Source organism: Cyprinodon tularosa, unplaced genomic scaffold, assembly GCF_016077235.1.
Source record: "Cyprinodon tularosa strain WSP-4 unplaced genomic scaffold, ASM1607723v1 ctg13, whole genome shotgun sequence".
Classification (NCBI taxonomy): domain Eukaryota; kingdom Metazoa; phylum Chordata; class Actinopteri; order Cyprinodontiformes; family Cyprinodontidae; genus Cyprinodon; species Cyprinodon tularosa.
The window spans coordinates 2,729,365-2,756,111 of record NW_024038114.1 but is presented as its reverse complement, the minus strand read 5'-3'; the positions used below and the strand labels follow the sequence as shown (position 1 = coordinate 2,756,111).

The 26,747-nt window shown below is 39.7% G+C and overlaps 2 protein-coding genes across 3 annotated transcripts; both read left to right on the top strand.

The window, feature by feature from the left end:
- The first annotated feature begins 354 nt into the window (after nt 1–354).
- ints3 (integrator complex subunit 3) lies at nt 355–16,602 on the top strand. Of its 2 annotated transcripts, none has more exons than XM_038277181.1 (29): nt 355–438; nt 3,699–3,782; nt 4,369–4,452; nt 4,540–4,653; nt 4,746–4,830; nt 4,911–4,977; nt 5,064–5,205; nt 5,294–5,423; nt 5,517–5,614; nt 7,771–7,962; nt 8,050–8,137; nt 10,817–10,896; nt 10,978–11,069; nt 11,174–11,280; nt 11,399–11,518; nt 11,766–11,895; nt 11,985–12,039; nt 12,406–12,509; nt 12,592–12,756; nt 13,052–13,205; nt 13,534–13,602; nt 13,693–13,768; nt 13,850–13,963; nt 14,056–14,104; nt 14,191–14,358; nt 14,677–14,777; nt 14,862–14,934; nt 15,012–15,168; nt 15,716–16,602. In XM_038277181.1, the coding sequence occupies exons 1-29, from the start codon at nt 355–357 to the stop codon at nt 15,791–15,793; spliced, it is 3,060 nt and encodes a 1,019-aa protein (XP_038133109.1). In that variant the 3' UTR covers nt 15,794–16,602. The 2 variants fall into 2 exon arrangements, with proteins under 2 accessions (XP_038133109.1, XP_038133108.1); XM_038277180.1 differs by having other exon boundaries at nt 14,647–14,777.
- A 5,077-nt stretch (nt 16,603–21,679) lies between these two features.
- Nucleotides 21,680–22,356, top strand: LOC119777992 (C2 calcium-dependent domain-containing protein 4C-like). Its single transcript, XM_038276997.1, has one exon. The coding sequence runs from the start codon at nt 21,685–21,687 to the stop codon at nt 22,303–22,305; it is 621 nt and encodes a 206-aa protein (XP_038132925.1). The 5' UTR covers nt 21,680–21,684; the 3' UTR covers nt 22,306–22,356.
- The last annotated feature ends 4,391 nt before the right edge of the window (nt 22,357–26,747 follow it).

Below are 26,747 nucleotides of genomic sequence, written 5' to 3'. Positions count from 1 at the left end.
TCCTCACCTGCTATTGGATGCTCTTGATGTCACTCATACCATCACGTAACCTGATTGGCTTCTGGGCTGCGATGTTCACGCCCCATACGCCAGCTCTGTCTGTGCGGATGTCCGTTATGTTACTGTGGTCGGACGGTGTTACGGAGTCAGAATGGTTTCCCAAGCTGCCTCCAAATAAGTTTTAAAAACACATATCAACTGGCCGAAGTGATTCACAGCGAGGCTCTGACCCGGGCCACAGCCCCTGTGATTCTCCATTACATCGATATAGACACGCACAACATCACTGAAACGGTAGTGCTAGCACAGCTCAGCAGAGCTCCGCTGGGCCCCGGCGAGGCGCGGCGGGAGCAGATGGAGCCTGCACCGGCAAAGGCGAAGCCACAGGGCCGGCTCCTGGTGTCCACCCAGCTGGATGCCAAAGACGAGTTAGAAGAGGTAGGGAGATCAGGGCTGGTAGCCTTTATATATAAATTCATTCTGGGTGAAGAAGGACAGAACGGGACTGTGCAAGAGTCGATTAAATTATAATTGTTTAAAAAAAGCCAAAGGTACAAAGACATGATGGAACCATTTTATTAAGTGCTGCTGCTAGCAGGCTAGTTAGCATCGCTAGCAGAAGGTTAGCAGCGGTGGTTTATAGGAATAGACCCGTGAAGAGTGTGAATACATTGTTGGTGATTTAACGCTTGAAGAGATTGAAGTGTATAGTTTGTTTGGTGGATATGTGGCTCTAATATACGCTGCTTTTGTTATTATAAGTCTCTTAAGTTTATGGAATATACTTAGCATGCTAATGCTACGTAAACATATGGATGAGAGCTATGTGACAGGTGCGCATGCGCCTTGTTTCACATGTCAGAGCTTTTGAAAGCCTTTTAGAGTTGTTTATTTTATTCAACAATCTTTGCTTTTGTCACCTGTTGGGTGACAAAAGTGATGAAACAAATGTTTTTTCTTCCTGGTTTCAGTCTTAAGCCTGTAGTTGTATTTGTCAAATCTATTATTGTATTTAATGCAGATTTGCAGTTAATATAATTTGTAGAAATACTGCAGTGTCATGTTATTATCACACAAATTCAAATCAAACACTGTGTTGCTTTTATTCAAACCAAAAAAAGGCTTCTTTTTACTTGCAACTTATTGTTGTTAACATTTGTTTATTAATAGGCTTGTCGTGTATTGGTTCTAGGTTCTAGCATTGCTGGTCTCGGTGTAGAATGTTGTGTAATGTTCCACTGGGTCTCTAAAATGCTATGATGGCTGGTTATTATTCAGGCTCTGCAATCGGCTACTTACCGTTGGTGTAAAATGAGCAAACAGAAAGTAGTGACAAGGGCTGGGTAAAAAAATCGATTTAATCGATTTTGAATCGATTCCTTTACATTTTTGCAAAATTGATGTCTAGGGAATGAGATCGATTAGTTTTATAGTGACGCTCACATTCAAATGAGCAGGAAAGATGCACTGAAGATTACTTCAAGCCAGACAGCTGCAAATATAGCCAATAGGTTGACCAAAGACATTAACAAATGGATACTGAACAGCAAACACCCTGTAGTTGTTACAGACCATGCTGCAAATATAGTTTGTACAGGGAAGATAATGCAGATCATGCATGTCTTCTGTGTCCCCACTGTGTCTGGTCTGCTTGCTCGAGTGAGGCTTCACTTTTTTCACTTTTCACAAACAAGTTTGCACTTTTGAGATAGTTTTGTTCACATCTCAAGTTTAAACTGTCCGATATACAAGTTTGGACTCGTAAATCCGTTTAATATGACAGGAAAAAATTAAATACATGAGTATTTTGAAACACAATTGAACCACTTTAATTGTTGTAAAAACAGATGGAATCGAAATTAAGCGATTTAGAACTGTATGAATCAAAATCAAATCGATTAAGGACTTTGGCGAAAATACCCAGCTCTAGTAGTGACTTGTTTCTAAACTTACCTCTCCATTGGTGATAACATTTAATTAATCCAAAGTTTGACTTTATCAATCTACTAGCAGTAAATTAAAAAGTGTTTATCTTAAGAGCTTTTTTGTATAAAGATCTTTTAGTAACCTGAAGGACTAAATAGTTTTTTATGACATGCTGTGTTAAAAGAAATAGAATACATCATTATGTTCTATCTATTTACTGTTCCAGCAGTTTAAAGTTCTGATTAAATAAGCAAAACATGTTTTATTACTCATTATTCAACTTATTTAAAAGATACAACACAAAGGTAGCTTATTAGTTTACTGAATAGTTAAAGATGAATATTTGTTTGAAAGCCCTCACATGCTGTCAGAGTAATTTTCATTTCAGTCAAGTGGACAATAACTGTGATATAGTTTTCTTTTTTAGTGTCATTCAACAATGTGGAGGGGGAGACTTTCTGCTGTTTCAAACACTTTTAAACAGGTTGATCTGGTTGCTCAGAGGAGTGTTTAACCTGGACTCCATGAAGGGCATTAAAAGCCTCCCGATATACTGTGCTTGTTGCTATTCTTGTAGAATATCTTTCACTAATGTCCTCCTCCTTTCTATCATCACATCCTCGCCTTCCGAGCAATGTAGAGTGTTCTGCTCTTCTTCCATGCAGCATGGCTAAAAAGCCACTATTTAGGTGATAACTTAAGGGAGTTTTGCTTTGCTTGTAGATGTTTCACTCCAAGGTTTCATTGTTTTCATGACCTTCTATTTAGGGGTCTGCATGGCCTTTTCTGTCATGCTATTTGCTAGCTTTAACCAAATATGATTAACTGCCCAGCCCTTGTAAAATTCTTCACCCAGAGCATTATACCTGAACTCTTACAGGCTAGAGTTATTTTGAAAATAGGCTGCACATTATTTAAAAAAAACACTCATTTTAAAACTTCTTTTTGTATTTGGAATCACAGTATTCCTTATTATAAGCAGATATTTGCTTGAACTTTCCTTTCATAATCAGTGTCTCCACCTATTTCTGTAGAGTTGATTACTTAACCAGCTATTAATAAACAATATTAAGATCATAAGACTGGTTTGGGTCCATCCAACTGGTCCAGTAGAAAGTGCAAAAAGCCCAATCAATGAAACTTAATATCCAACTAAATATTATAGCCCTCTGTGGTCTTATATTGTGTAACACTGTGACGAAAATTGTGTTTTGATTTAATTGATAGCTCTAAGTAATACTTCAAAAGTAAACCAAGACCAGCCTAGCGGTTGTTAACTAGCTGAATATGACTGTATTCTCTTTTCATTGTTAATTACCATAGTTGGTGTAACTGTCTTTTATTTGCATCCTTAACACTTTTTTTTATAATTCCTTATTAATTTATTTAGCCAAAAGCCCAACAACATCTGCTGTTTGCTTAAATCATAGATACTTTGCTTTAGTTGGTATTTATAACTGGTTCAGTCAAACAAGCTAATAAACAAAACTTAATAGGGTCAGATTGTCCTAAAAAAAAGCGGTATCTTATCCGTCTGCCCTACAAAGCTTTGCTAATACTTTTCAACCACACCAAACCTGCGTTAGTTTGGAGATGCTCAGTTTTTTTCCTACTGAAGCAATTGAACTGTGAATCTTTTTCAAAGTAGGCTTACTTCTTTTTTTCTGTTTCCTCTTTTTGAGATGGGATCCATCATCATTGCTTGTTAACACACAGGTCTGGATGGACAGATAAAATCAGTGTTTTGATGATTCTCGTTTATTTTTATGCAGAGGTTGGAGCGCTGTGTTGGAATCGTCCAGACGTTGAGCAATGGGCTGTCAGAAAGGGAGGCAAACGATGCACTCACTGCCAGCGTAAGAAACACTCTTCATACGTTTTCTATAATTTACACGGAATTTTAGGAAAAAATACTTGAGATTTTTCCAAACAAAAACCTTTGTTAATATTTGCTGTGTTAACCTATATTCAGACTGATTTTTATTGGTTGTCTGTAATCATGCTGTCCCTTTCCTAATATAAACAGCCGAATTAAAGCTTAGTGATCTTTAATATTTTAAGATGCAGTCAATAAATAATGTGAAATTGTATAATAATTTGAAAAATGTATTGAACATGTGAATTGTTTTTTTTGTTTTTATTTTACACATTTTTATCCAAAAGAAAAAAAATCACAGTGAAAAGAGAAACGTAACGAATTTAAACTCAGTTAAATGCCTCCATCATTTCTACTTTAAACTTTGTGGGGGGAATGGCTAAACACGGTGGGGAATTTGTGATGCTGTGGGCCAGCTTCTCTTCCAAAGGTCCTGTGAGAGCCATTTCTTTATTTGGGATTAAAATTAAAACTTGAAGTTTGTTTTTTTTCATAAATTTCAGTGTGAAATCATGTTGCAGCAGTTGAACAGTAGCTAATATATGTGACCTGCACCATATCTTTAGGTGTGTAAAGGACAGCAGCAGCATGAGGAGGTGTGTCTGGGTCTGTTCACCCTGGTCCTCACAGAGCCGACACAGGCCACAAGGGTGAGTCTCCACCTCGTGTTTGGTCACTTTGATATAACTGTAACTCTAGCATCAGCGCTTTCTCATTGACTGCTTTTGTTGGAACAGTGCTACAGGGACCTGACACTGGTCAACAGGGACGGAATGAACATCATCCTGGTGAAAATCAACCAGATCCTGATGGAGAAATTTCTCAAACTGCAGGAGGTTCCAAGATCACAGGTAAAAGGCAGTGTTATCCTGCAGTAGGGAACTCGTCTCCCAAGTCCTTTTTTCGGTGCTGCTGTTGTTAATGACGGGGTTTCTCTCTGCAGCTGGTGTGGCTGGTCAAAGAATTGGTCAAAAGTGGAGTCATGGGAGCCGATGGTGTCATCATGACTCTTATGAAACAGATCGCAGGTCAGACTTGCACAGCCTTCATCTCTTAGTTCTAAATCCGAGCCCTTTGTGTGTTCTGATGTTGGTATTTATTCCTGCAGGAGGAGACATCTCCACAAAGAACCTCTGGTTAGCAGAGAACGTCTTGGAAATCCTCGTCGATCAAAAGTACGTCCCGCTCACATCCATGCTTTCAGCTTTGGTAAAGCACTTTAAGTTTGTCATGAAGGAACTGAATGTTTTGCTCTCTGAAGGGAGTGGGTGTTGAAAAGTGGGATGCTAATAGCGATGTCAGTGTACACCTACCTCCGTCTGATTGTCGATCATGGAGCGCCCAACTTGCTGCCTCTGCGTCAGAAAGAAGTGGACTTCTGCATCAGCATGCTGCGGGAAAAGGTTGGTAAAAAGAAGAGGAAGGGAGATCTGGTGTCTGTTCAGAACCTCGTTGTCACCTTGGAAACCCTGTCTCTTTGTTTCTGTGTAGTTCATGGAGTGCCTAATCATTGGCAGAGATCTGGTTCGTCTGCTACAGAATGTCGCCCGGATCCCAGAGATGGAGCTGCTGTGGAGGGACTTGTTGCACAACCCACAAGTCCTCAGTCCTCAGTTTACAGGTGGGCTCAGCAGTTCGTCCTGACTATCGTTACTGCCTCATGTGTTATTGGTGGTCATATTCTGACGTGTTCATGGTGATGTCTTTGCTGCAGGAATCCTCCAGCTTCTGACGGCTCGAACGTCTCGTAAATTTCTAGCCTGTCGACTGACTCCAGATATGGAGACTAAGCTGCTGTTCATGACCTCCAGGGTAAAAAGCTAAACATGTTTGTTCAATTCCCTGCAAAGATATTTACACCCCCCCAACCCTTTCACTTTGTGCATTTAATATGGATTGTCTGTGATTAGTCCATCACAGCTGCGAGGCATTTGAGGTATGTCTCTAGATGCTTTGCTCTTATAGAGACCAACACCTTTGGTGCTGGGTTTGGACTCTGACTGGGTCATTAAAAGGCATAAATGTGCTTTGATCTAAATGATTAAATTTTGGGTTTGGTGCTATATTTAAAGTGACTTAATGCGTTTGTTTTCTGCCACATATCTTAAAAAATCAATATGGGTCTAATGTGGTCAGAAATGGCAATCTTCCTCAACACTTGACCTGAACTTTGTCTAGCATGAAGAGGATCTTTTCATACAAGTTATATTTGAAAATTACATCATTATATTTGAACTATTTATCATTCAGCAGCATTTAATACTGACTGCATAGAAACATTTTTAGTTGTTTTTTTTTTTTACACGTCAAGGGGAGTGTTGGCCTAGTGGTTAGAACAGTGCGCTTGTGCTCTGAGAAGGTTGCATGTATCCAGTTCGAACCCCCCAGCCTCCACTTTGGGTCTCTGCGTAAGACCCTTAACCACACACTGCTCCCCAGGCGCTGCACAGTGGCAGCTCAGTTTCCCTTTGGGATGGGTTTAATGCAGAGGTACATTTCTCCGATGAGAGATCAATAAAGTTCTATTTTTTTCTATTTCTATTAAACTTGTGCATAAGATATAACAAAACAGGGTGCTATTAGGTCACTGAATCGATGGAAAAACCATTAAAAATAATAATAAATAAAAAAAATATAATTAAACACTTATGATTTCCAATGTATGAAAATGTAATTAAAAGACAAAGAAATGTCGCTCTGACATACTGTCAGACAATTTACCACTTTGTTTCAAAGAGGCGAATGCTACCTAGGATTAGGGTTGTCACGATACTAAACTTTTCAACTCGATACCGATACTAAGGAAAATATTCAATACTCGATACCATTTTCGATGCCACAAGAATAAAAACTCCAAATTTCAACAGAAATATTTTGATTAATAATTAAAATACAATAAAAAATAAGAACAATATTTTGAGGTTGTATGCTGTGCACAGTATTAAGCAAGCTTGATAAAAAAACTTACAAAATTAAAATTAAGTTTTCCTTACTTGGCTATGCTTTGCACACATAGCAATGACACTGGTTAAGAAACAAACATAATTCTCAGCAGCTGCACCTGTTACAAAAAAAAGTCTGAAACTGAAAAGTGTGTAGAATTATTCAATCACACAGTGTTCAGAAAGTGCATTTTCCACTATTCTGCACTGCTGGTGGCACTGTAACGATACTTTTGAAAATTAGTATTGTATCCGGATACAACGTTTCAGTATCGATACTTTTTTGAGTATCGATACTTTTGACAACCCTACCTAGGATATAGCTCTACGTTTTTAATGCAGTCAGTATTAAGTTCTAGGAAAGACTTTATGCTGTTAGCAGCATTTTGAAGCAGTATTCTGGTTGCTATGAGAGTCAAGGGACAAAGGACATATAGAAAAAACACTCAAAACATTATTTTATGTAATACAAATAATGATTTATCCGTCCTATTTTTTTTAGTAAGTTAATCTTTGTGTCTAAAAATGACAAACGTGTTTTTCTTATTTCTGCTTGGGGCACAAAAAGTTTATGGAGCGTTTATTTAGTCACAGAACCACAAAAAGTGCATTCTGCATCCTTGTTGCCGTTAAACAGTAACTAACCCTGGAGTGTTTATGAATTGACAGTGGCGCCCTCAAGTGATCGGCAGTAACACTACAACACTATGAGATATTTCTTTTAAAGATGTTATCAATGATTAGGATGGTACAATTTAAATATAATTAACCATTAATTAAAATTTAATAGGGAGTCGATCATTTGTTTACGCCCTTAAAACATACCAAACTTTTCAGATCTTTTTTTAAAATATGGCTTCAATTTCCTTTGACGTCTGCTCTAGCATAAAATCACATAAGATCTGCTATAATTCAACTGAATATGGAAAAGTCTTCATGAGTTTGAATATTTTTGCAGGGCAGTGTTCATTTGTTTCTCTTTTTGCCGCTTCTGACTCATGGTTTTTTGTCCTGACATGCCCCCAGGTGCGTTTCGGGCAGCAGAAGCGGTACCAGGACTGGTTTCAGAGACAGTACCTGTCCACAGCAGAGAGCCAGTCGCTGCGCTGCGACCTGATCCGATACATCTGTGGCGTCGTCCATCCCTCCAACGAGGTGCTGAGCTCCGATATCTTGCCACGCTGGGCTATCATTGGCTGGCTGCTCACCACCTGCACAGTAAGATGGCTTGTCCCCAGGCTCTGTGTGAAAGTGACAGTTATATAAACAGGTTAGCTTGTAATCAGATTGTTTGCTTTTCTGCAGTCGAATGTGGCTGCTTCCAATGCCAAGCTGGCTCTGTTTTACGACTGGTTGTTCTTCAACCCAGAAAAAGACAGCATCATGAATATAGGTAAGAATAAACTGGAGGTCATGCTCTGTTCCAGGGTCATCACAACACGCTATGCTGCAGGATACATTTATCTGCAGATCGCTCTGTTTCTTCTCACACATGGAGATTTAAGGCAGGTTTCTCCAAGTCCAAATGTTCTTATTCATTAATTCATATTTACGCTTCCCTTATTAGCTTATGAACAGCATTGCATTACTAAAAGAGACAAAGGAGCTCCTACCAGACAGCGGGTTGTTTCTCCGATAAGAGGCACTAATCAGAGATTTCCTGACCAATGCCGACTTTAGGTTTTTCCCGAGGGTCTGACCAACTGGAGCTCCATCATATAAACTATTTAATGTTCTGCAGATTGTTTAATATAGGTTGCAGTTTTGGATCCAAATAATTGTTAAATTATTATTCCTAGCTACGCATCAAAGCATACTGTTACCATCCTTTGTCTTATTTTAGTAAATGCTGCTGGGTGATTCATTCTGTTATGGAAATGTTGATTATCTAGAAGTGAGACATTGTTTGAGGAAACAAAAAGAGAAGATCAATCTTGTCTTTGCAAGTTTATTCAAAGGTAAATAACGTTCAGAACCACACTTCACTTCAGAGGAGTCATTGAATGTGCTCCGAGCAAAAAGTAATCACATCCTTTATAGCCCTGCAGTACATAGCAGAACAGTGATGAGAAACAGATGTGAAAAGGGTAAAACAAAGCAACCTTTAGGAGATTTCTCATATCTTGGCACCAGAGTAATAAATCTGACACCATATATCTTAAAAGCAACAAGATAAGGTTTAAAGGGTCCTGAAAAGCATTCATTCAAGGTGAGGCCACCAACTAAAACATACAACTTCTTTCTACTAGGTAAGAATATTTTTAGCCATGCACAAAATTTCCAGATGGTTCATTTACTAAAGATGTCAGAATATGGTAGTTTTATGTATTTAAGAAATATGATTCAATTAATCCGATATTCAGTATTTGACTCACAGATTACTCAGTCCATTTACTCTGGTTATTCCTCAGAACGATATCTTTGTAAAGATAATGTGATAAATTGAGTGTTAGAGGTTGTGAATTCCTGGATTCTGCATAAATTATAAAAATATGTTTGGGAAGTGCCAAAAGTTTTCTAACTAAAAATGTTTTGCTGTATTTGATACTGTTACTTATAAACAAGTTAAATTAAACTCTATTCTTTAGTGATGATTTTTAAGGTAAAGTCTATAACTTAATTAAATCAAATAGGAGAGCTGAAAACACCGGTTTAAATTTCTATTTAGTTTTGGTGGGCTTTTTTTTTTTTTTTTTTTTTTTTTTGTTTAGTCAGTCTTAAAATAAAACTGCAAACAACATCAGCTGGAGACTGACTGAAGGCGTACAGGTAGAAGCACAACTACCCATTTGTGTCGGTTCTGAACATTAAATTGAACTACATATCCGCACTCATATTAAATAAATAAAAAAAATATTTCAAAATTGACTTAAAGAAAGAAATCAATAGATGAAGAAAAAAAGAACTACAAAAGCTCTTAAAGAGCGCAGACCTCCACCAAGCAGCAAATCCTGTCCCATATTATGATTTCCAACCAACAGATAAATGTGACACATGATCTGGATCATTACCAAATTTGAATGAGTTCTTCTTTGACATGAGAGTCACCTCTGATAAAAATAGTTTAAAATAGGTTCATAGCTCTTCAAGTAATCCTGCTAACAAACAAACCAGCCAACAAGCTTCTGCATGGCTGCCCTGACAGAGGCACAGCATGAATCTGCAGCCTCTGGTGTTTGTGCTGCTCTTACCTTCTTCATTTACTCTGATTTCTTCTTTGATTAAGCGAAGCATAGCTCTTCTTGTGTTTTTGTCTTCAGTTTACATAATAATTCTGGACTTTTTAAGTCCAATTCTGAAGCCGTCAATATTCACTGCTGCCTCCCACTGGATTAGTGGGGAACTGCTTGCGCTGCCAAAAAATTTTGAATCTTTTAAGAAATACTGTTATCTAGATTATGATCTGGAGCACCATCATAATTTAATGGATTAAGGGGGAACACTTCTGATATAAATTCCATTAAAATCCGTTCAAACCTTTTAAAGTGATCCTACTAAGGGACAAACACGACTGAAAACATAACCTTTCTCCTGAAGATCAAGACCAGATGAAAGGTTTTTAACCCTAAAATATTATCACTCCCTAAAAAATACATTTTTTTCTTGAACCCACGCTTGGTTCATTCCATAATTTAACACTATCACCAGAAACAGAACTAATTTTAAAATCGTTTCTAGCCTGTTTAGTATTTTAACAAAAATGTTGCAAGTCATAGATTTAGTGTAAAAAATGACAGTAAGTATATTTATTGTCTCTCATCTTATTTTTTTTCATTCTGTAAGAAACAAAAGCATACAAATTCATGTCATTATATTTTTACAAACAGTGAATTAGTGAGTTCGTTAGAAAAAACTTTTTAACTTTTTTTTTTTTTTATTAGGTTAGTTATAGATAGAATAGATGGATAGAAGTCTTTTAAGGGTTGAACAAATATTACATTTAACACAGTAAAATCTGCAGAAACCCTTAGTTTCTAACCAGATGTATTTTCTGCTCCTCTCTGGTTGACCTGTCTGCCTAAACAAAATTAGAAAACTCACCTGTTAAGCTAATTTTCTTTCTGTATTTCAGAACCAGCTATCTTAGTGATGCATCACTCCATGAAGCCTCATCCTGCCATCACCGCCACTCTGTTGGACTTCATGTGCAGGGTAATATGCAGCCAGGGTGCAAAAATACACAGCCAACTCTTAACGTTTCCATGAGTAACACAGTCCTCTTTGATTCCTCAGATCATCCCTCACTTCTTTCCTCCGCTGGAGTCTCAGGTCCGTCAGGGCGTGTTCAATTCACTCAACTTTATCATGGAGAAGAGGGTGCTGGCGTAAGAACGACGTCACAATCAGCATTGTGTTTTTAAAACATCCACACCTTATTTTCTCTCATTGGTTAGTAATTTTAATAATTTTTCATCCATCTCTGTCTCAGTCACCTTGCTCCACTGTTTGATAACCCGAAACTGGACCGAGAGCTCAGATCAATGCTTAGAGAACGGTTCCCCGAATTCTGCAGCCCGCCATCCCCTCCCACTGAAGGTTGCACATGCAAACACTCAAACCACCTTATACACAGATTTCTAACCTTTTCACAAAAGAACCTGAGCAAACGCCTGCAGCTAAAACTTGAAAAAATGAATGTTTCTGCGTCCTGCAGTGAAGATGGAGGAGGCTGCTTCCATGGACATGGACAACCACGTCCTGGACAAGGAGGAGGGTTGTTATGACCACACGGAAGCTGCTTTCAGCGACGACGAGGAGGAAGTCAACAATAAAGGTAGGAAAAAAGAACCACAGGCTGTTTGATTAGAACTTCATCCAAACCAGTTAAGTCCACTTGATTTTGTAATCTGTGGAACCGTTTCCTTCAAACCTGTTAAACTGATTCAGTCCAGTTCAACCCAGTAGCTTTGAGATATGCACCAATCAAACTGTTTTACAGCTGCAGATGTTCCAGGTGTTTCTGTGCTTACCTTGTTACTTAAGCATCACATCAATCTAACCGTTGACCAATCGCTGTGCAGGAAAGAAGAGGGAGTTCCGGTTCCACCCAATCAAAGAGGCCGTGGTGGAGGAGCCCGCCGATATCACGCCCTGGCTCGACCAATTAGACGACACCATGAAGGAGAAGGTGCAGCAGATTCAGAAGACGAGGTGAGATCAGAACAGAACCTTCTGATCCAGTTTGAAAGTGCCGCTCCCACCTCAATGATCAGGTTTATGACCAACTTTCCTCTTCTCAGTGACACGGAGACCCAGTGTGAGGTGATGCAGGAGATCGTGGATCTTATCCTGGAGGTCAGTTACTTCCACATGGAGTAGAAACCTGGAAATTGAAAAAAAAAATTAAACATGAAGCACAAAAAGCAAGTCGAATTAGATCAATATTAGAACAGAGATGAGAATTAAAGCATCTTTATCAGGAATGAATCCAGCTGCTTCTTAAAGGTATAAAAACTATTTATGTAAACACAAAAGAACATAAATGACCAGGTAGATTTCAGCTGCTGATATTATTTTAGGAGATTGAATTATAAAATTCAAATTTGATTCTAAATTTGCTTACTTTCTACCCAAAATATACATTGTTCTGTCTTCACTTCCTTATATATTTTTTATATCAATGAATAATCTTTGTGAAATGAATATTTTCCTGTTTTTCAGGACGACTTTGACACAGAGCAGATGTCTGCTCTGGCTTCCTGCCTGGCTGAACTGTTTAAAGATCACTTCAGAGGGGAGGTCCTCCCTGAGGAGATCACTGAGGAGTAAGGCGTCATCTCTGCTGCTCACCGCCCGCTGTGTCTGCGTGACAACCACCCTATCTGACGTTTGTGTTCCTGTCTGCAGGTCTCTGGAAGAGTCTGTGTGCAAACCCGTCTGCCTGATCTTCAGGAACCTGGTCACCATGCAGGAGGACAACAGCGGCTTCTCAGTGCTGCTGGACATGTTGGCAGAACTTTACCAGAAGCAGCCAAAGATTGGGTACCACCTGCTGTACTACCTGAAAGCCAGGTGTGTGACATCAGAGCTGGAGATCCATACGTCAGATTTATGTTGCTGAGAGCAGTTTTATCCCAAATTTATCTTTAAAACTAATAGATAATATCATTTAAAAATATTTTTGAAGTCTTCCTGCTGTGAGTGGTTATTGATTATTGATCTAATGTCACCCTGCATGTTTGAAAGAGGTGTCGACATAAGATGGGTTCATTTATGCTGGTAAATACAAAGTCGTTCCAGTCTGACTGTTCCCCCTCAGATCATCTCTGGTAATGTAACACCTGTAAACATCTGTGTGTGCCAACAGCAAAGCGGCGAATGGCAAGATGATGCTGTACGAGTCGTTTGCTCAAGCCACGGCCCTCGGTGACCTGCACACGTGTTTAATGATGGACATGAAGGCGTGTCAGGAGGACGACATCAGGTTGCTCTGCTACCTCACACCGTCCATTTACTCTGAGGTAAACACAGAGGGACAGTTCAGCGCTGAAAGGGATTTAAAACATACTGTTACCAGATTGGAAAATAGGATTTTCCCATTGAAACTATACATTCAAATCATTCCCATAACTTTTCCTTCCTTCCTTCCTTCCTTCCTTCCTTCCTTCCTTCCTTCCTTCCTTCCTTCCTTCCTTCCTTCCTTCCTTCCTTCCTTCCTTCCTTCCTTCCTTCCTTCCTTCCTTCCTTCCTTCCTTCCTTCCTTCCTTCCTCCACTCCCCACCCCCACATGCTAATCCATCTGTTGTCCGTTAGACTCAGATCACAGCCTGACTAAAGCTTTCTGTTTAGTTTCCAGATGAAACGCTACGAAGTGGCGAGCTGCTCAACATGATTGTAGCTGTTATTGACTCCATGCAGGTAACACCCACTGGTTCCCATTACAGTGTTTTTGGTTGTTTTTTCTACCATTCTTTCCAACTAACCTGGACGTCGCCTCTCTGTGTTCAGTTACAGGAGCTGATGTGTCATGTAATGATGGGTGACCTGGTGATGTTCCGGAAAGACTCTGTTCTAAACATCCTCAGTAAGATTAAGAGTTAGTTTGTTCTCCATCATGGCATTTGGGCTCCAGCTTGTCTACATGTTCTGTTTCTTCCATCTCCAGTCCAGTCTCTGGAATGGGAAACCTTTGAACAGTACAGCACTTGGCAGCTCTTCTTGGCCCACAGCATCCCCCTGGAAACCATTATCCCCATCCTTCAGCACCTCAAGTACAAAGGTGGCTACTGGAACATTATCATCCTGGGCAACAACTGTAAGCCTAAGAGAGGTTTTACTAACCTTGGTTTTTCCCCCCCCCTTTTTTTTCAGAACATCCAGAGGCTTTGTCCTGTTTGCTGTTGCAGCTTCGCAGAGAAAAGTAAGATAAAAAACAAGCAACTCTCACCTTATGTGACGTGGCCAGCTGCCTGACTTAATGTCTCCATCCGTATTCTCTACCTTAAGGCCAAGTGAGGAAATGGTAAAGATGGTCTTGAGTCGACCGTGTCACCCCGATGACCAGTTCACCACCAGCATCCTTCGACACTGGGCGTCAAAATACGACGACACGCTGGGAGAACACATCAAAGCTCAGCTGATCAAGAACAACAACCAGCCCCGCAAGAGACAGAGGTGGGGACAAATACAGAGGTCTTCAAACCCTGGGGTTGAATTATATTAACACAAAGGAGTCAATATTTATCAATTAAACATGAAATGAAACAACTTTCATCAAGTTTGTAGTAGCATATTTTTACAGTTTTGAATAAAATAGAGGCTTTTGTGCTTTCTGTACAGGATAGATGAACATCAGTCTTTAGGTTCTCAGTCAGATTTAGGTGTGGACTTTGACTAGACCATTCTAATAAACGTGTATACGTAGATCTAAACAATCCCAGTGTGTGTCTTTCTGTATTACAGTAAAAAAGTTTCCTCTCGGTCTGTCTTCAGTCTTCGTAGTTCGAGCAGTAAACTGGCTCAGCTGACCCTGGAACAGATCCTGGAGCATTTGGACAATCTGAGACTGAGTCTTAGCAACATGAAGAACAACTGTGAGCTCAGACATTCGCTCAAAGAGTAAATTACCAGTCTCTGATCTGCTCAAGTCAATGACTCTCTTCATCTTTCTCTATCAGTTTTCACTCAGACTCCCATCCTTCAGGCTCTGCAGCACGTTCAGGCCAGCTGTGACGAAGCCCACAAGATGAGGTACAAAAACGGTCATTAATCTTCTCTCCATTTTTACTGTTGATGACAGATTGTTTGACACTGATGCCCCTCTGCAGGTTCAGCGATTTGTTCGCCCTCGCCGAGGAGTACGAGGACTCTCAGGCAAAGCCTCTGAAGTCTCGGAGGAAAGCTCCGGCCTCATCGCCTCGCTCCAGGAAAGGAGTAGCGCCACCAACCAACAACGAGGAGGAGAGCGTCTCCAGTAGTGCCTCGGTACGTATCCCTGCAACAAGAAAACAAAGACGTTAGCATTGACTTTAGCTTTTACTGAGTTTTACATCTAAACAAATTACATAAATATATCCATCATTCATTTAACATGTGGTTATGATGTTCTTCATCAATTTAGCACAATATGGAGCCTCCTCTGCTGATAAATTTCAGAGCAGCTATTGTTTATTGTTAGTCAAGCACAATGACAGCAGGAGCTGTTAATAACAATTTCTCATTGGTCTGACGTACTGTTTCTGTTCTCTATTTTTTATATTTTTTTATTGGCTATTTTCCATAAAAATCAAAATTAAGTTTCATTTTAATAAACAAATCATATGAAAAGGTCTCACCCTTGGTGAGGTTATTTATGTTTGATTATCTAATTTGTTGAATTTAGAAAAAGACAAAGGATTTTGATGATCTTGAACTATCGTTTTATTTTATTTTGTTTTATATCTGTTTGTTTAAATATCTGTTCACTTTTTTTTACTAAAGTTAAGTTGAAGGGAACCGCCTCTTATCTGGTATTGTTTATATTTTTCTGCAGGAAGAGGAAGACTCAAAGCCCAAAGCACCGAAGAGGAAGCGGAAAGGCTCGTCTGCGGTCGGGTCGGACAGCGACTGATGAACCCTCTGGCCAATCAGACGCCAAAAACGCCGACCAGCTGGGGCCCCCGGGGTGGGACTTTAAATCCACGCAGCGGGCCATCTTCTTCATGAAATCAATGTTGTTCCCATGGAGACGAGGAACGGCTGGTGGGGTGGGGTGATCCTCCATGACGCTTTGCCAGGAGAAACCACAAACTCTTGATCCAAATGAACTAATTTTTAACAGTGGACATGATGAGACTGACCCCTGTACTTATTTTTTTCCTGGAGGGGGCGTGGACTCATGACTTCCTGCTGTTTTTAGCAGCTCCTTCCTGTTTGTCTTTCTGCAGTAAAAACTTTTCATCTGTTCCTTCATCTCAGATGAATTCTTCATATAAAACAAATGATGGTTTCAGGGTTTCATTTCTCTCATATTGGATAGTTCAGTCTGCAAAGTGGGGGTTGCTTATAAGCACAACGGCATCGCAGTCATCATCACCACAATGTATTACTGTTGTGTAAAAGAAAACATCTCAATTGTGGTCCAACTTTTGTCCGAAGCTTCTGATCTTTTCTGACTTTTGGTTTAAAAAGAAAAACCATGAGAACAATGTAGATCAACAAAACTATATTTTTATTATCTGTGAATCTTTTACAGAGTTTGCATTTTTAGGATCTTTGAAATTAAATCTTGAAACGTTCCAAAGCCAAGTCAGAAAACAGCAGAAGTCTTCTGCCAGAGTTTTATTTTACAGCCATATGTCATTAAAATGCGTTATCCGGTTCAGACAGAGCTGTTTTTACAGGATGTGAAAAATAATAAATGAGTAAATGACGAACGGATGATGTTTGTAAAACATCTGTAGAAACATGTCTTTTGAACTGCATTTCCCACATCAAATCTCATGGAGCATTATGTATTGAAGTTAAATCTGCATCAGATATTTTTCATGTGAATAAGTCTCACTGAAATCAGCTGTTTCCTAGAAAGTTTCTGTGCTTTTAAAAATCATGTCCCTCTGAGTGGATTTTTTTTTTTTTTTACTGTCAATCAAATGTTGACATCAGAGTTAACATAGTAAAAATTAGTTTTTCAATTTAAATATATTTAAATATTCAACATCCTCAGCCTCATCCAGGCCTATTAACTATAATCACCAATCGTGTGATCAAAAGATCTCAAAAAGCTTTGCATCATATCCAGATCTAAAGAAACCCCAAAACATGGGAAACTGGGTCACAAACATTGACTTTTTTATTTATTTCTGAGGCTTTGGGACTCCAGAGAATCATGGTGAAAGAAAATATATACAAAAGAATTGGCCGACCTGAGAAAAATAATTCCCGAAGGTAGAGGAAAAAAATTATGCAGGCTTCACCTCATGTAAGATTGGATTAGATTCAACTTTGTCATTACACAGGTAAATGTACAAGGCAACGAAATGCAGTTTAGGTCTAACCAGAAGTGCAATAGCAGCAAGTGCAGGATAAATAATGGTTCCATAAATACAGGACATGAGTTTCTAGTGAATGAGTATAGAGATGAATACCATTATAAATAATGAATATAATATATAGATCACTAGTGTTATGAACTAAATTTACAGCTAGATATGTACCCAATCTAATATACAGCTGGATATTACTATAAAAAGGGTTTTTACAGTTGCGTACAATAGCATATATACAGATGGGTTTTACTATAAAAAGAATAAAGTTTGGACGGAAGCTATCTAAATTAAAGTGCAGTGGAAGGTAATTGCATATTACAGTTAAAGTATGTTATTGCAAATGTATATTTAAACAACTGGTACTGTGAATAAGCAGTCGGCAGTGCAAATCAATATTCAGTCAAAGTCAGTAAGTTATGCTGATTCAACATTAAATAACGGGCAAAAAATGGCCTCTATGTGAGTGTTTGTAGGTAAAAAACTGCTACTCAGTGAAATCAGCCCAAAAGCTGGTCTAACATGTTAACATTGGTCAAAAACTATCCTGAAATAGATCTGATAAGATCAAAAATGCAGTGGCAGTGTGAATGTCTGGATCTGCTTCTGGATCTGGATGTCTTACTGTAACTGATGAGATTATAAGTTCTGCTCTTTCCCTGCCAATAAGGAACACTTTGGTTGTGTCAATAAAAAAATCCAATACATCGCCACAATGTCCACTTCTCAGTGGCTAATAAAGGATTTGGATTTGCACATTCAAAAAAAATTCAGTTACCAACTAACATAACCTTAAAAAAAAGCTGATCTGGTTTGAAAACCTTCACAGAAAGCAGAAGTGAAAATTTTCTTCAAAGAAAAGTGACACTGGTGTAAAACTCAATGCCAAGACTTGTGCATCCAGATGGTCGGGGCAGTTACATAATTACATAAGGCCAGGTTGGTTTAGATGAATGGTTTCTACCTCATTAATTAAAACGGCATTTGACAACAATTTTGTATAGATATTAAATAAAAGGGAAATGGTGAAAGACAAACGTTACACAATTTTCCAGTTTTGGCATCTGAAGTTGCTTTGTTCAGGAAGGAGACGAGGTTAAACAGAAAAACACAGATTTATTTCCAAGTAGGTTTGCACTTACAAGGAATTTGACTTGGTGTTAATGGTGCAGGCAAACAAGATATATATAACAAGATATATATACAGAATACAGAATCTATAGCTATATACCATATAAAACACACAATATACTATAGTATAAAGCTATATACTATATGCACAGTAGGCTCTGTGTTAATGTAGTGCATGAGGTCTGGAGATGCTACATTTGTGTAGCTTGTAGGTCCTGTGCGGGGTCGGAGAAGAGGAGGTGACAGTGTCACAGGGTGGCCTTGTTGAAAAGGCTGGTAGTGGATGGGAAGAAAATGTTCTTGTGGCTTGAGGTTTTGCACTGGAACAAAAGATCTAGAAATAAGTGACATTTTCTTAAACTAAGTGTATTTACCCTTAATTTGAATAGGTAAATGAGATAGTTTGCCAATGGAATGAGTATTTTTACTCTTAAAATAAGATAATTAGATAATATGCACTTGAAATAAGATATTTCTACATAGAGGCAACTTCCTTTAAGCATCTTTGAAAGTATGCAACAGATTTGTAGTATTTTCCAAATTCTGATAAGTGTGGAAACTTACTTTACTCTGTTGAAAACTAGTATATCCTAAATCTGCTTTATAATACCCGTTCTACGTCAGTAGAATATTAATTTCCAAAATAATTTTTCAATTAAGAATTGATAGTTTTTTGGGGTTTTTTAAGTGATATTTTTGTCCTTAAAAAGACAAAGTTTTTTTTTTTTTTGTTAAACTTTCTTTTTAGGGAGATTTTAGCTCCTTCAACAGCAGATATTTCAGTCTGGAAAAAAAAATAATTTGAGCATTATAAAGTATAATAATACTTAATATATTCACTAATGTAAAAAAAAAAAACTAAACCTTTATTGAAATCAAATTATTCATTAGACTAATAGGTTAATAATAATTTTAATTTACATGGAAAGTAGCAGGGATGCTTTTTGACAAAGACGTCTTTGAGGTCCAGCATTTATTTAAATGGGCTAATTTTGAAATAAAATCAGTTCAATATAAATGAAAAATAAAAACAATATGTGCTTAAGACCCGGTTCTACATCCAGGACTTTTTTAAATGAACTGATGAAGGAATCAACCTGCTGAGTCCATTCAATTCTTCTTCTTCTTATGGGATTTTATGGCGGTTGGCAGACTTGTGAATTGTGCATTACCGCCACCAACTGATATGGAGTAAAGCAAGAAAACAGGAAACGATTCACCCCCCCAAAAAAAAAAAAAAAAAAAAAAAAAAAAAAAAAAAAAACCTGTGTAACTTAAACCAACATAATACTAAATCACATTTGCCCATATAATTTTAATTTACTCTAGGTCATCTTAACTCTGCCAGTTTCTGATGGTCCCATCGGTCCTCCCATCATACTTCCAACCATCTCCCAGTTCAAATCTTTAATGTCCAGATATTTTTCTGCAGCCTTCACTATTATTTTGATTTTTTTCCGTTTTTTTTGTTGTCTGTGCAGTACAATTAATAACTTCTACCATGAAAAGAACAAAATTTGTCTTTTTAACAATAAGTGAGTCTTCATCAATTTTTAGAGATTTCTCTAGAGGTTTGGAATTTGCTGTGTGTTGAACTGTAGGTTTGGGTTTTTCTGACTGAGATGGGATCCTTTTTGCAGCTTCAGCGTAGGTTATTCCGAGCTCAAATTTCATTTTTTTAATTTCCTCAGACCTTTTGCTTGCTTCACAGCCGCGATAGGCAGCAGTATGTTCTCCACCACAATTACAGCATTTTATTTTAGCTTCTTTTCCACATTTTCCGTACTCATGTTCTCCTGCACACCTTCCACACCTCTGTTTCCCTTTACAAACTGCTGCAATGTGACCGAATTTTTGGCATTTGAAACATCTCAATGGTGGAGGATTGTAGATTTTGACATTATAGCTTATGTAACCGATGAATACTTTGCTTGGTAATTGCTCTTCTTCGAATTTAATTAGCACAGATAAACTGTCAGATCTTTCTCCGTTTCTTGTTGTTTTTAACCGTTTTACTTCTTTTACTTTTGCACCTCTTATGTTTTCCAGAATCTCTTTTTCAGAAATTTTTAGAGGAACTCCTCCAATGACTCCCCTGCTGAACTTTTTGTTCTCCATTAAGCTGCACTGAACTCTTATCCCGTCAATTTTGTTGATCCGTATTGCTTTGCCTTGCTGGGCGCTGTCTCTGCAGTTAATTAGCAGGTCTCCACTGTACAGAATTCTGGCACCTCTGACTTCTCCGACAAGTTTATTGATGGTTTTTGTTAAGTGAACCGGATTCCAATTTGTAAAAGAGTCTGCCTGATTAACGACTTTGAATATGACTTTGAATTCATTTTGTTGTGCTGTGGAATGTATGGAATGATCATCACTGGATTGTTCTGAACTAGATTCCCCTTGAACTGATCTCTGTTTTTTCCGCTTTTTCTCATTTTTTGATGTTGCTATCTTCCAACCTTCATTGTCACTATTTCCCTCTTCCATCCCACAAGAATCGCTTCCTGTTTCCTCACTACTCACGGCCCAAGACATTTCTCCATAAGCAGCTTCAAAACACGCGCCATGCACCAAACGACCATCCACATGCAATCTTTCCGGCCTTCCACCTCCGACGTTTCTTCTTCGTGGGAAATTTTAGTGCAGCGTTTGCTGTGACTGACCGCGTACGAGTCCATTCAATGATTCAATCACCTCTCTATAATTGGAAGACCTCTGATTGGCTCCAGCTGCAGCTGATTATAAAACAAACACCATACAGGACCAGTGGTGTTCCAGTGCTCTTCCAGTGTGCTCTGACTGCTGCAGGTCTTTATTTCCTGATCTTTACAGGTATGTTTCTTTTTAACCCTCTTTTTCAGTTAAATCAAGTTGCTTAAGAAAAAAGAAAGAATAATGTTTCTCTGTCAAGGTATATTGCCACAAGATATTGACTATGTCTTAAGCACAGGGGCCATAATGGGGCTAGGACTAATTCTACAGGGGAACTGGCCCCTAGTCTAGAACTGTTGTTTAGAGGAGTATATTGTGGGCTTTTTTTATTTTCCTTAAAATCAAATTTCTTGGCATCTAAGGTTTTATGCACTGCAAAGACTTGCTGCTTCTTTTTTTTTAACACTAAGATGTGTGCTACACGTTAAGCTCAGCAGGAATGGTCTGTTTGCTTCTCACTGAAAGTATAAACGAGATTCTTTAATACGATTATGAGATTCGCGTCTATGAAAATCTGTTTCTTAATGTCAGGTTGTGTATTTCTAAAGTGGAACTGCTTTTTCTAATTGCCAATATGACTCTTAAACGCTCAGCAGGCTTATGAATAAATGTTTTTCTGTCTCCAGCTCCCCTCATGTCTGCCATGAAATCTGCATCCTCTCTGCGGGCTCTGGTTCTGACTCCTGAGCGGATCCCGACCTTCATCATCCCCTCCATACGCAGCCCGTTCCTGGCCTCTCCGATGTTCCGCCGTCTCTCCACGGACCGCTCCGCGCTGCTGTCAGAGGAGGATGATGATGAGGAGGCCACAGGAGCTTCTCTCCCTGTGACTCCATCCCAACCCGCCCCCTCGTCCAGGTGCCGCTTTCGTCTGCGCTCTCCGCGCTGCTGTCGTCCACGTCGCGCCGCCGATGACGCGGCAGACGCGGATCCGACAACCCGCGCAGCCATGTCGCTGCCGCACGTGCCAAAGGTGACTACCCCTTATGGCTTCAGCGACGTATTGGCCACAACCCCATCAACCAGCCGGAGGGAGTCTCTGTTTCACCGGAACAGACCCGTGAAAGTTACCGTGAATGATGCTGATCCGCCAGGAGCCTCTCCTGCAGCCGATGGGCCCCAGAGTCCCGGTGGCTCCCGGGTCAGCTATGGACCCGTTAAAGCTTTAGGTCTGCAGATCATGAAGGAGCTGAAGAGGCCTGCGGCTGCTCTGATGGCTCTCAGTCCTTCAGCCAGAGGCGCCTTACATCGCTGATTATGGATTTGCATGTTTTTATTTAAATGTATCTGTTTAATAAAGTTTTTTAAAGACTAAATTAAGTTTATCTGAATTGAATATAACCTGAATGTGGATAAGGTTTTTGGGGAGATCCTGATCTACTTCAAATAGTATAACCTTGAAGAAATGACTGAAATTTGTCAATGAGTTTATTCCCCCCCTTAAAGGAATAGTACACCTAAAAACATGATTAGCCTCCATTTTCTACTCACCCCCATGCTGAACAACACTCTGGAGTACTTTTTTGATATCTCAAATGCATCTGGAGATCTGGGAGGCTTCTTGCTGACATTCAAATAATGGAGTTCTATGGTGCCCGAGACAGGTCCACAAAAAACGTGTCAATATTCCTCCATACTGCTCGTCCAATGTATTCCAAGTGTCCTCAGTGGGTAGCATCCAGAATTTACTCGAAACAAAGTCATTTAGAATGTTTAGAGCATAAACAGTAGTGTATAGGATTTCCTGAAAGCGCGCACATGCGCGATCACGACGCTACGGAAGCCGGCAGACTAAACCAGCGCATTCAGCTCGGCAAAGAACTCATGCTCTTCCTCAACACTGAAGTCCTCAGACATTTTTCTTTCGTTGTTTCTTTCTTTGCACAGGTAAACAGCACATTTCTTCTTCTACGCTTGCATTATTGGCAGAGCAGACGCTGAATGCGCACTTTCATCTGGTTTGGTCTGCCGGCTTCCGTAGCGTCGTGAACGCGCACGTTCGAGCTTTCAGGAAATCCTATACACTACTGTTTATGCTCTAAAAACATTCTAAATGACTTCGTTTCGAGTAAATTCTGGATGCTACCCACTCAGGACACTTGGAATACATTGGACGAGCAGTATGGAGGACTATTGACACGTTTTTTGTGGACTTTTATGGACCTTTCTGCCTCGGGCACCATAGACCTCCATTATTTGAATGTCAGCAGACAGCAAGAAGCGTCCCAGATCTCCAGATGCATTTGAGATATCAAAAAAGTACTCCAGAGTGTTGTTCAGCATGGGGGTGAGTAGAAAATGAAGGCTAATCATGTTTTGGGTGTACTATTCCTTTAAGCCCAAATGGACGAGTGTTTAAGTGCAACTAACCCCCAGATTCCACATACTCCGTCAGCGCTCGGCTCCGCCCCGCTGACGTACGTCGTGCGGAGCGCTTGTCTTTCATGGAAATCAATGAGAGCTGTTCCACATCCACCGCTACTCCCCCGCACGTCTCCGTCCACGTACGTCTTCTCCGTCCGTCACCGACAAATTACGGAGCCGAGCTGTAAGGTCAAAATCCGCAATCGCACCAAACAGGAAAAAGAACATCGACAAATTCCGGTTTTTATAAAATTGAAATGTAGCAGCAACAGATTGGTGACTAGAAATTATAGCACAATTCTTATATATATATATATATATATATATATATATATATATATATATATATATATATATATATAAAAAACTAACACAGTTTATTTAAATGATTGGATCCAAACTATTGGTTATTCACCAACGAGGAAGCAGATTTCTCATCTCCATCAAAATATTTATTTTATACCGAGGGACTTAAAGTTTAATGAAATCCATTCAAAATAAACTTCTTATTACAGGAATGAAAAGAGATGCTGAGTTTGGGAGTAGAGAACAAGTTCATTCAAAAAAAGCAGTTTTGAATTATCCTTATCCCCGTTACAAAAATCTACAAAAATATATATATATATTTGGGCAGAAATTGAACATATGCTGGATGATGGTGGGATTTTTTGAATATGTAATATTAAATTAAGCGTTCACAGGGTTCATACAGGAATGAGTGACTCTAATTTAATGCTATTAGAAATGATTTTAATGCCATCAACAAGAACCATGTACACAAGTTATTAGTGTACATGAAATATGAAGGAGCTGTAAGCACAGTTCCATGACTCCTGTATGTATGTAAACACACACACACATATACGTATATATATATCCTCTAGCTTTTTCTCCGCCTCAAGCTTCCTTTCCGAACATACGGCTTTATGATCAGTTCCACGCAAATTAATAGCGATATAATATATCTGACGAAATTGTTTTTATAAATATTTTTATTAAAGAATTATAAATACTTCGATAAACATATTTAAATAATTTTTGTGCCAATTAAGGCCTTGATTTAAAAAAAGAATTATGAATTGTAATTATTTTTAATGATCCACAGAAACCCTGGTTCATCTCGTGCATGCCCCCTACGATCTCCAAGGAACTCAGAGCGGAGGGGACGGAGCCACAGCGCGGCTGTAGGCTTTGCTTTGTGCAGGCGGTCTGGAGCGCAGCGTGGCGGAGCGGAGCGCAGACGGAGTATGTGGGATTTCGGGGTCAATCTAACTGAAGGCATAATGTGTAGAATGACCAATACAAATTCAGTTTAAAAGTTTATTTTGCCAACTCTGGCATAACCTTGCTGCCCCACCCCAGTGGCTTTTAATCTGGGCATATGAGCACCAAAACTTTGCCCCTTGGCGGGGTTTCCCTTTTCTGGTAAGGATCTGTTGAATTAGGTAACATTTAAAAGGGCTGCACTATTTAAATTTCTTGGTATTTAATTGGTTAAGCAGTGGCGGAAGGTGCATAGAACTCAACTTTTTCCCAACTTGTGTTCTCCCCATTGGCCTAAAAGTACTGTATAGAACTTTAAAAGGGCCTTGGAATTAACTTGACATACAGAGGACTACAGTATGTCTATGCTTATAGTTGCATGTTTTGTGAAGGAGAGGACTTCCTAAATTGGAAGTGTAAATCATTTTACCAAAAAAGTTGATATGGGGGGGTATGAGAGACATTTGGGAAAGGACCACAGGCCAGATGCTAACCACTACTCCAAAGCACATCCTGCTGTACATTAGACTTGGATAACTTTGTCATTTTGTATACAAAACAATTACATTACAATGTAAATATTGTAGGAGAAAAGGAAAACCTGTTTAAAAATGGTGCAAAAGTGCATTAATGTGGAAAGGTCACATTGAGTACATTGAGATCTATTTAAAAGGATTGTAAAAGTTTCAGCCACGTTGGTAATGCAGATTAATGACGCAAGTTTAGAGTCCTACAGTCTGAATGCAGCGGGGACAAAGCTGTTGCTGGGCCTGCATCGTATGCTGCAAAGTCTCTTCCCAGAGGGCAGCAGGGAGAACAGTCCATGGTGGGGGTGTGAGGAGTCATTGTTACATGCTAAGGACACAGCGCTGGGATGAAATGTATTGTAAATTTAATGGATGGAAGAGAAGCCTTGATGATCCTCTGCTGTTCTTACCACCCTTCTCATGTTCTTCCAGTCTGAGGCGCTGCAGCCTCCAGACCACACAGGGAGATAGCTGGTCAGAACGCTCTGTATTGTGCTTCTGTAGAAGGTCTTGAGGAAGGGTGGGGGCAGGTTGGCTCTCCTAATCCTCCACAGGAAGTACAAGCGTTTATGTGCCCTGTTGACCAGTGAGGTGAAGTTCATAGTCCAGGTTAGGTCTGTGATGTGCACCCCCAAGAATTTGGTGCTGCTGACCACCTCAACTGCTGAGTCGTTGATGAGCAGTGGAGCTTGGTTAGGCAGGTTCTTCCTGATGGCAACTAAGATTTCCTTTGTCTTCTCCACATTCAGGAAAAGGCTGTTATCTCTGCACCAGCCCACCAGCTGCTCTATCTCCTCTCCGTAGTCCCGGTCCTTGTTGTCTCTGATCAGGCCCACCACCTTGGCGTCATCTGAGAACTTCACGATGTGATTGGTGATGAACTTGGGGACGCAGTCATGTGTCATCAGGGTGAACAACAGGGGGCTCAGGACGCAGCCCTGAGGGGAGCATGTGCTTAGGGTGATGACATAAGAGGTGTTCTGTCCACTGTGGACTGACTGAGGTCTGTTTGAGGGAGTCTACCAGCCAATTGCAAAGGGTTGTGCCGAAGCCCAGCTTTTCCAGTTTCCCTATCAGATGCTGTGGGATGATAGTGTTGGATGCTGTTCCAAGAACAGTTTCTGTGGGACCAGAATGATGGAGGCAGACTTGAAGCATGCTGGCACTATGGCTTGGTCCAGCGAAGTGTTAAAAATGCCTTTGAGGACACCAGCCAGCTGACCTGCACGCTCCTTGAACACCCGCCCAGGGATGTTGTCAGGACCTCGCGCTTTCCTTAAGTTCACTCTACTCACAGTCTTCCACACATCTGCTGTGTCAAGGCAGAGTGCATCTTCTCCCTAATGGGGAACACCTTTCACTGCTGAGTGCTGCCTAGTGCCTCCCAAAGAAGCAGTTTAGTCCATTTGGAGGTTGCCTTCCAAGCACCTAGCCCACGTTTATATGATTGAGCAGGCAGCACCCCCTGCTGTCCGATCAAGGGTACTACCCACAAGTTACAGATCATTTTTACCGGTGTGACATTTGTCAAAAGTGAAAATTA

Coding starts and splice junctions, on each gene's coding strand:
- ints3 (XM_038277180.1), top strand. CDS start 355: ATGGAGCCTGCACCGGCAAAGGCGAAGCCACAGGGCCGGCTCCTGGTG. Junction 439..3,698: donor CCAAAGACGAGTTAGAAGAG/GTAGGGAGATCA, acceptor ATTTTTATGCAG/AGGTTGGAGCGCTGTGTTGG. Junction 12,757..13,051: donor CTGTACTACCTGAAAGCCAG/GTGTGTGACATC, acceptor GTGTGCCAACAG/CAAAGCGGCGAATGGCAAGA.
- LOC119777992 (XM_038276997.1), top strand. CDS start 21,685: ATGTCTGCCATGAAATCTGCATCCTCTCTGCGGGCTCTGGTTCTGACT.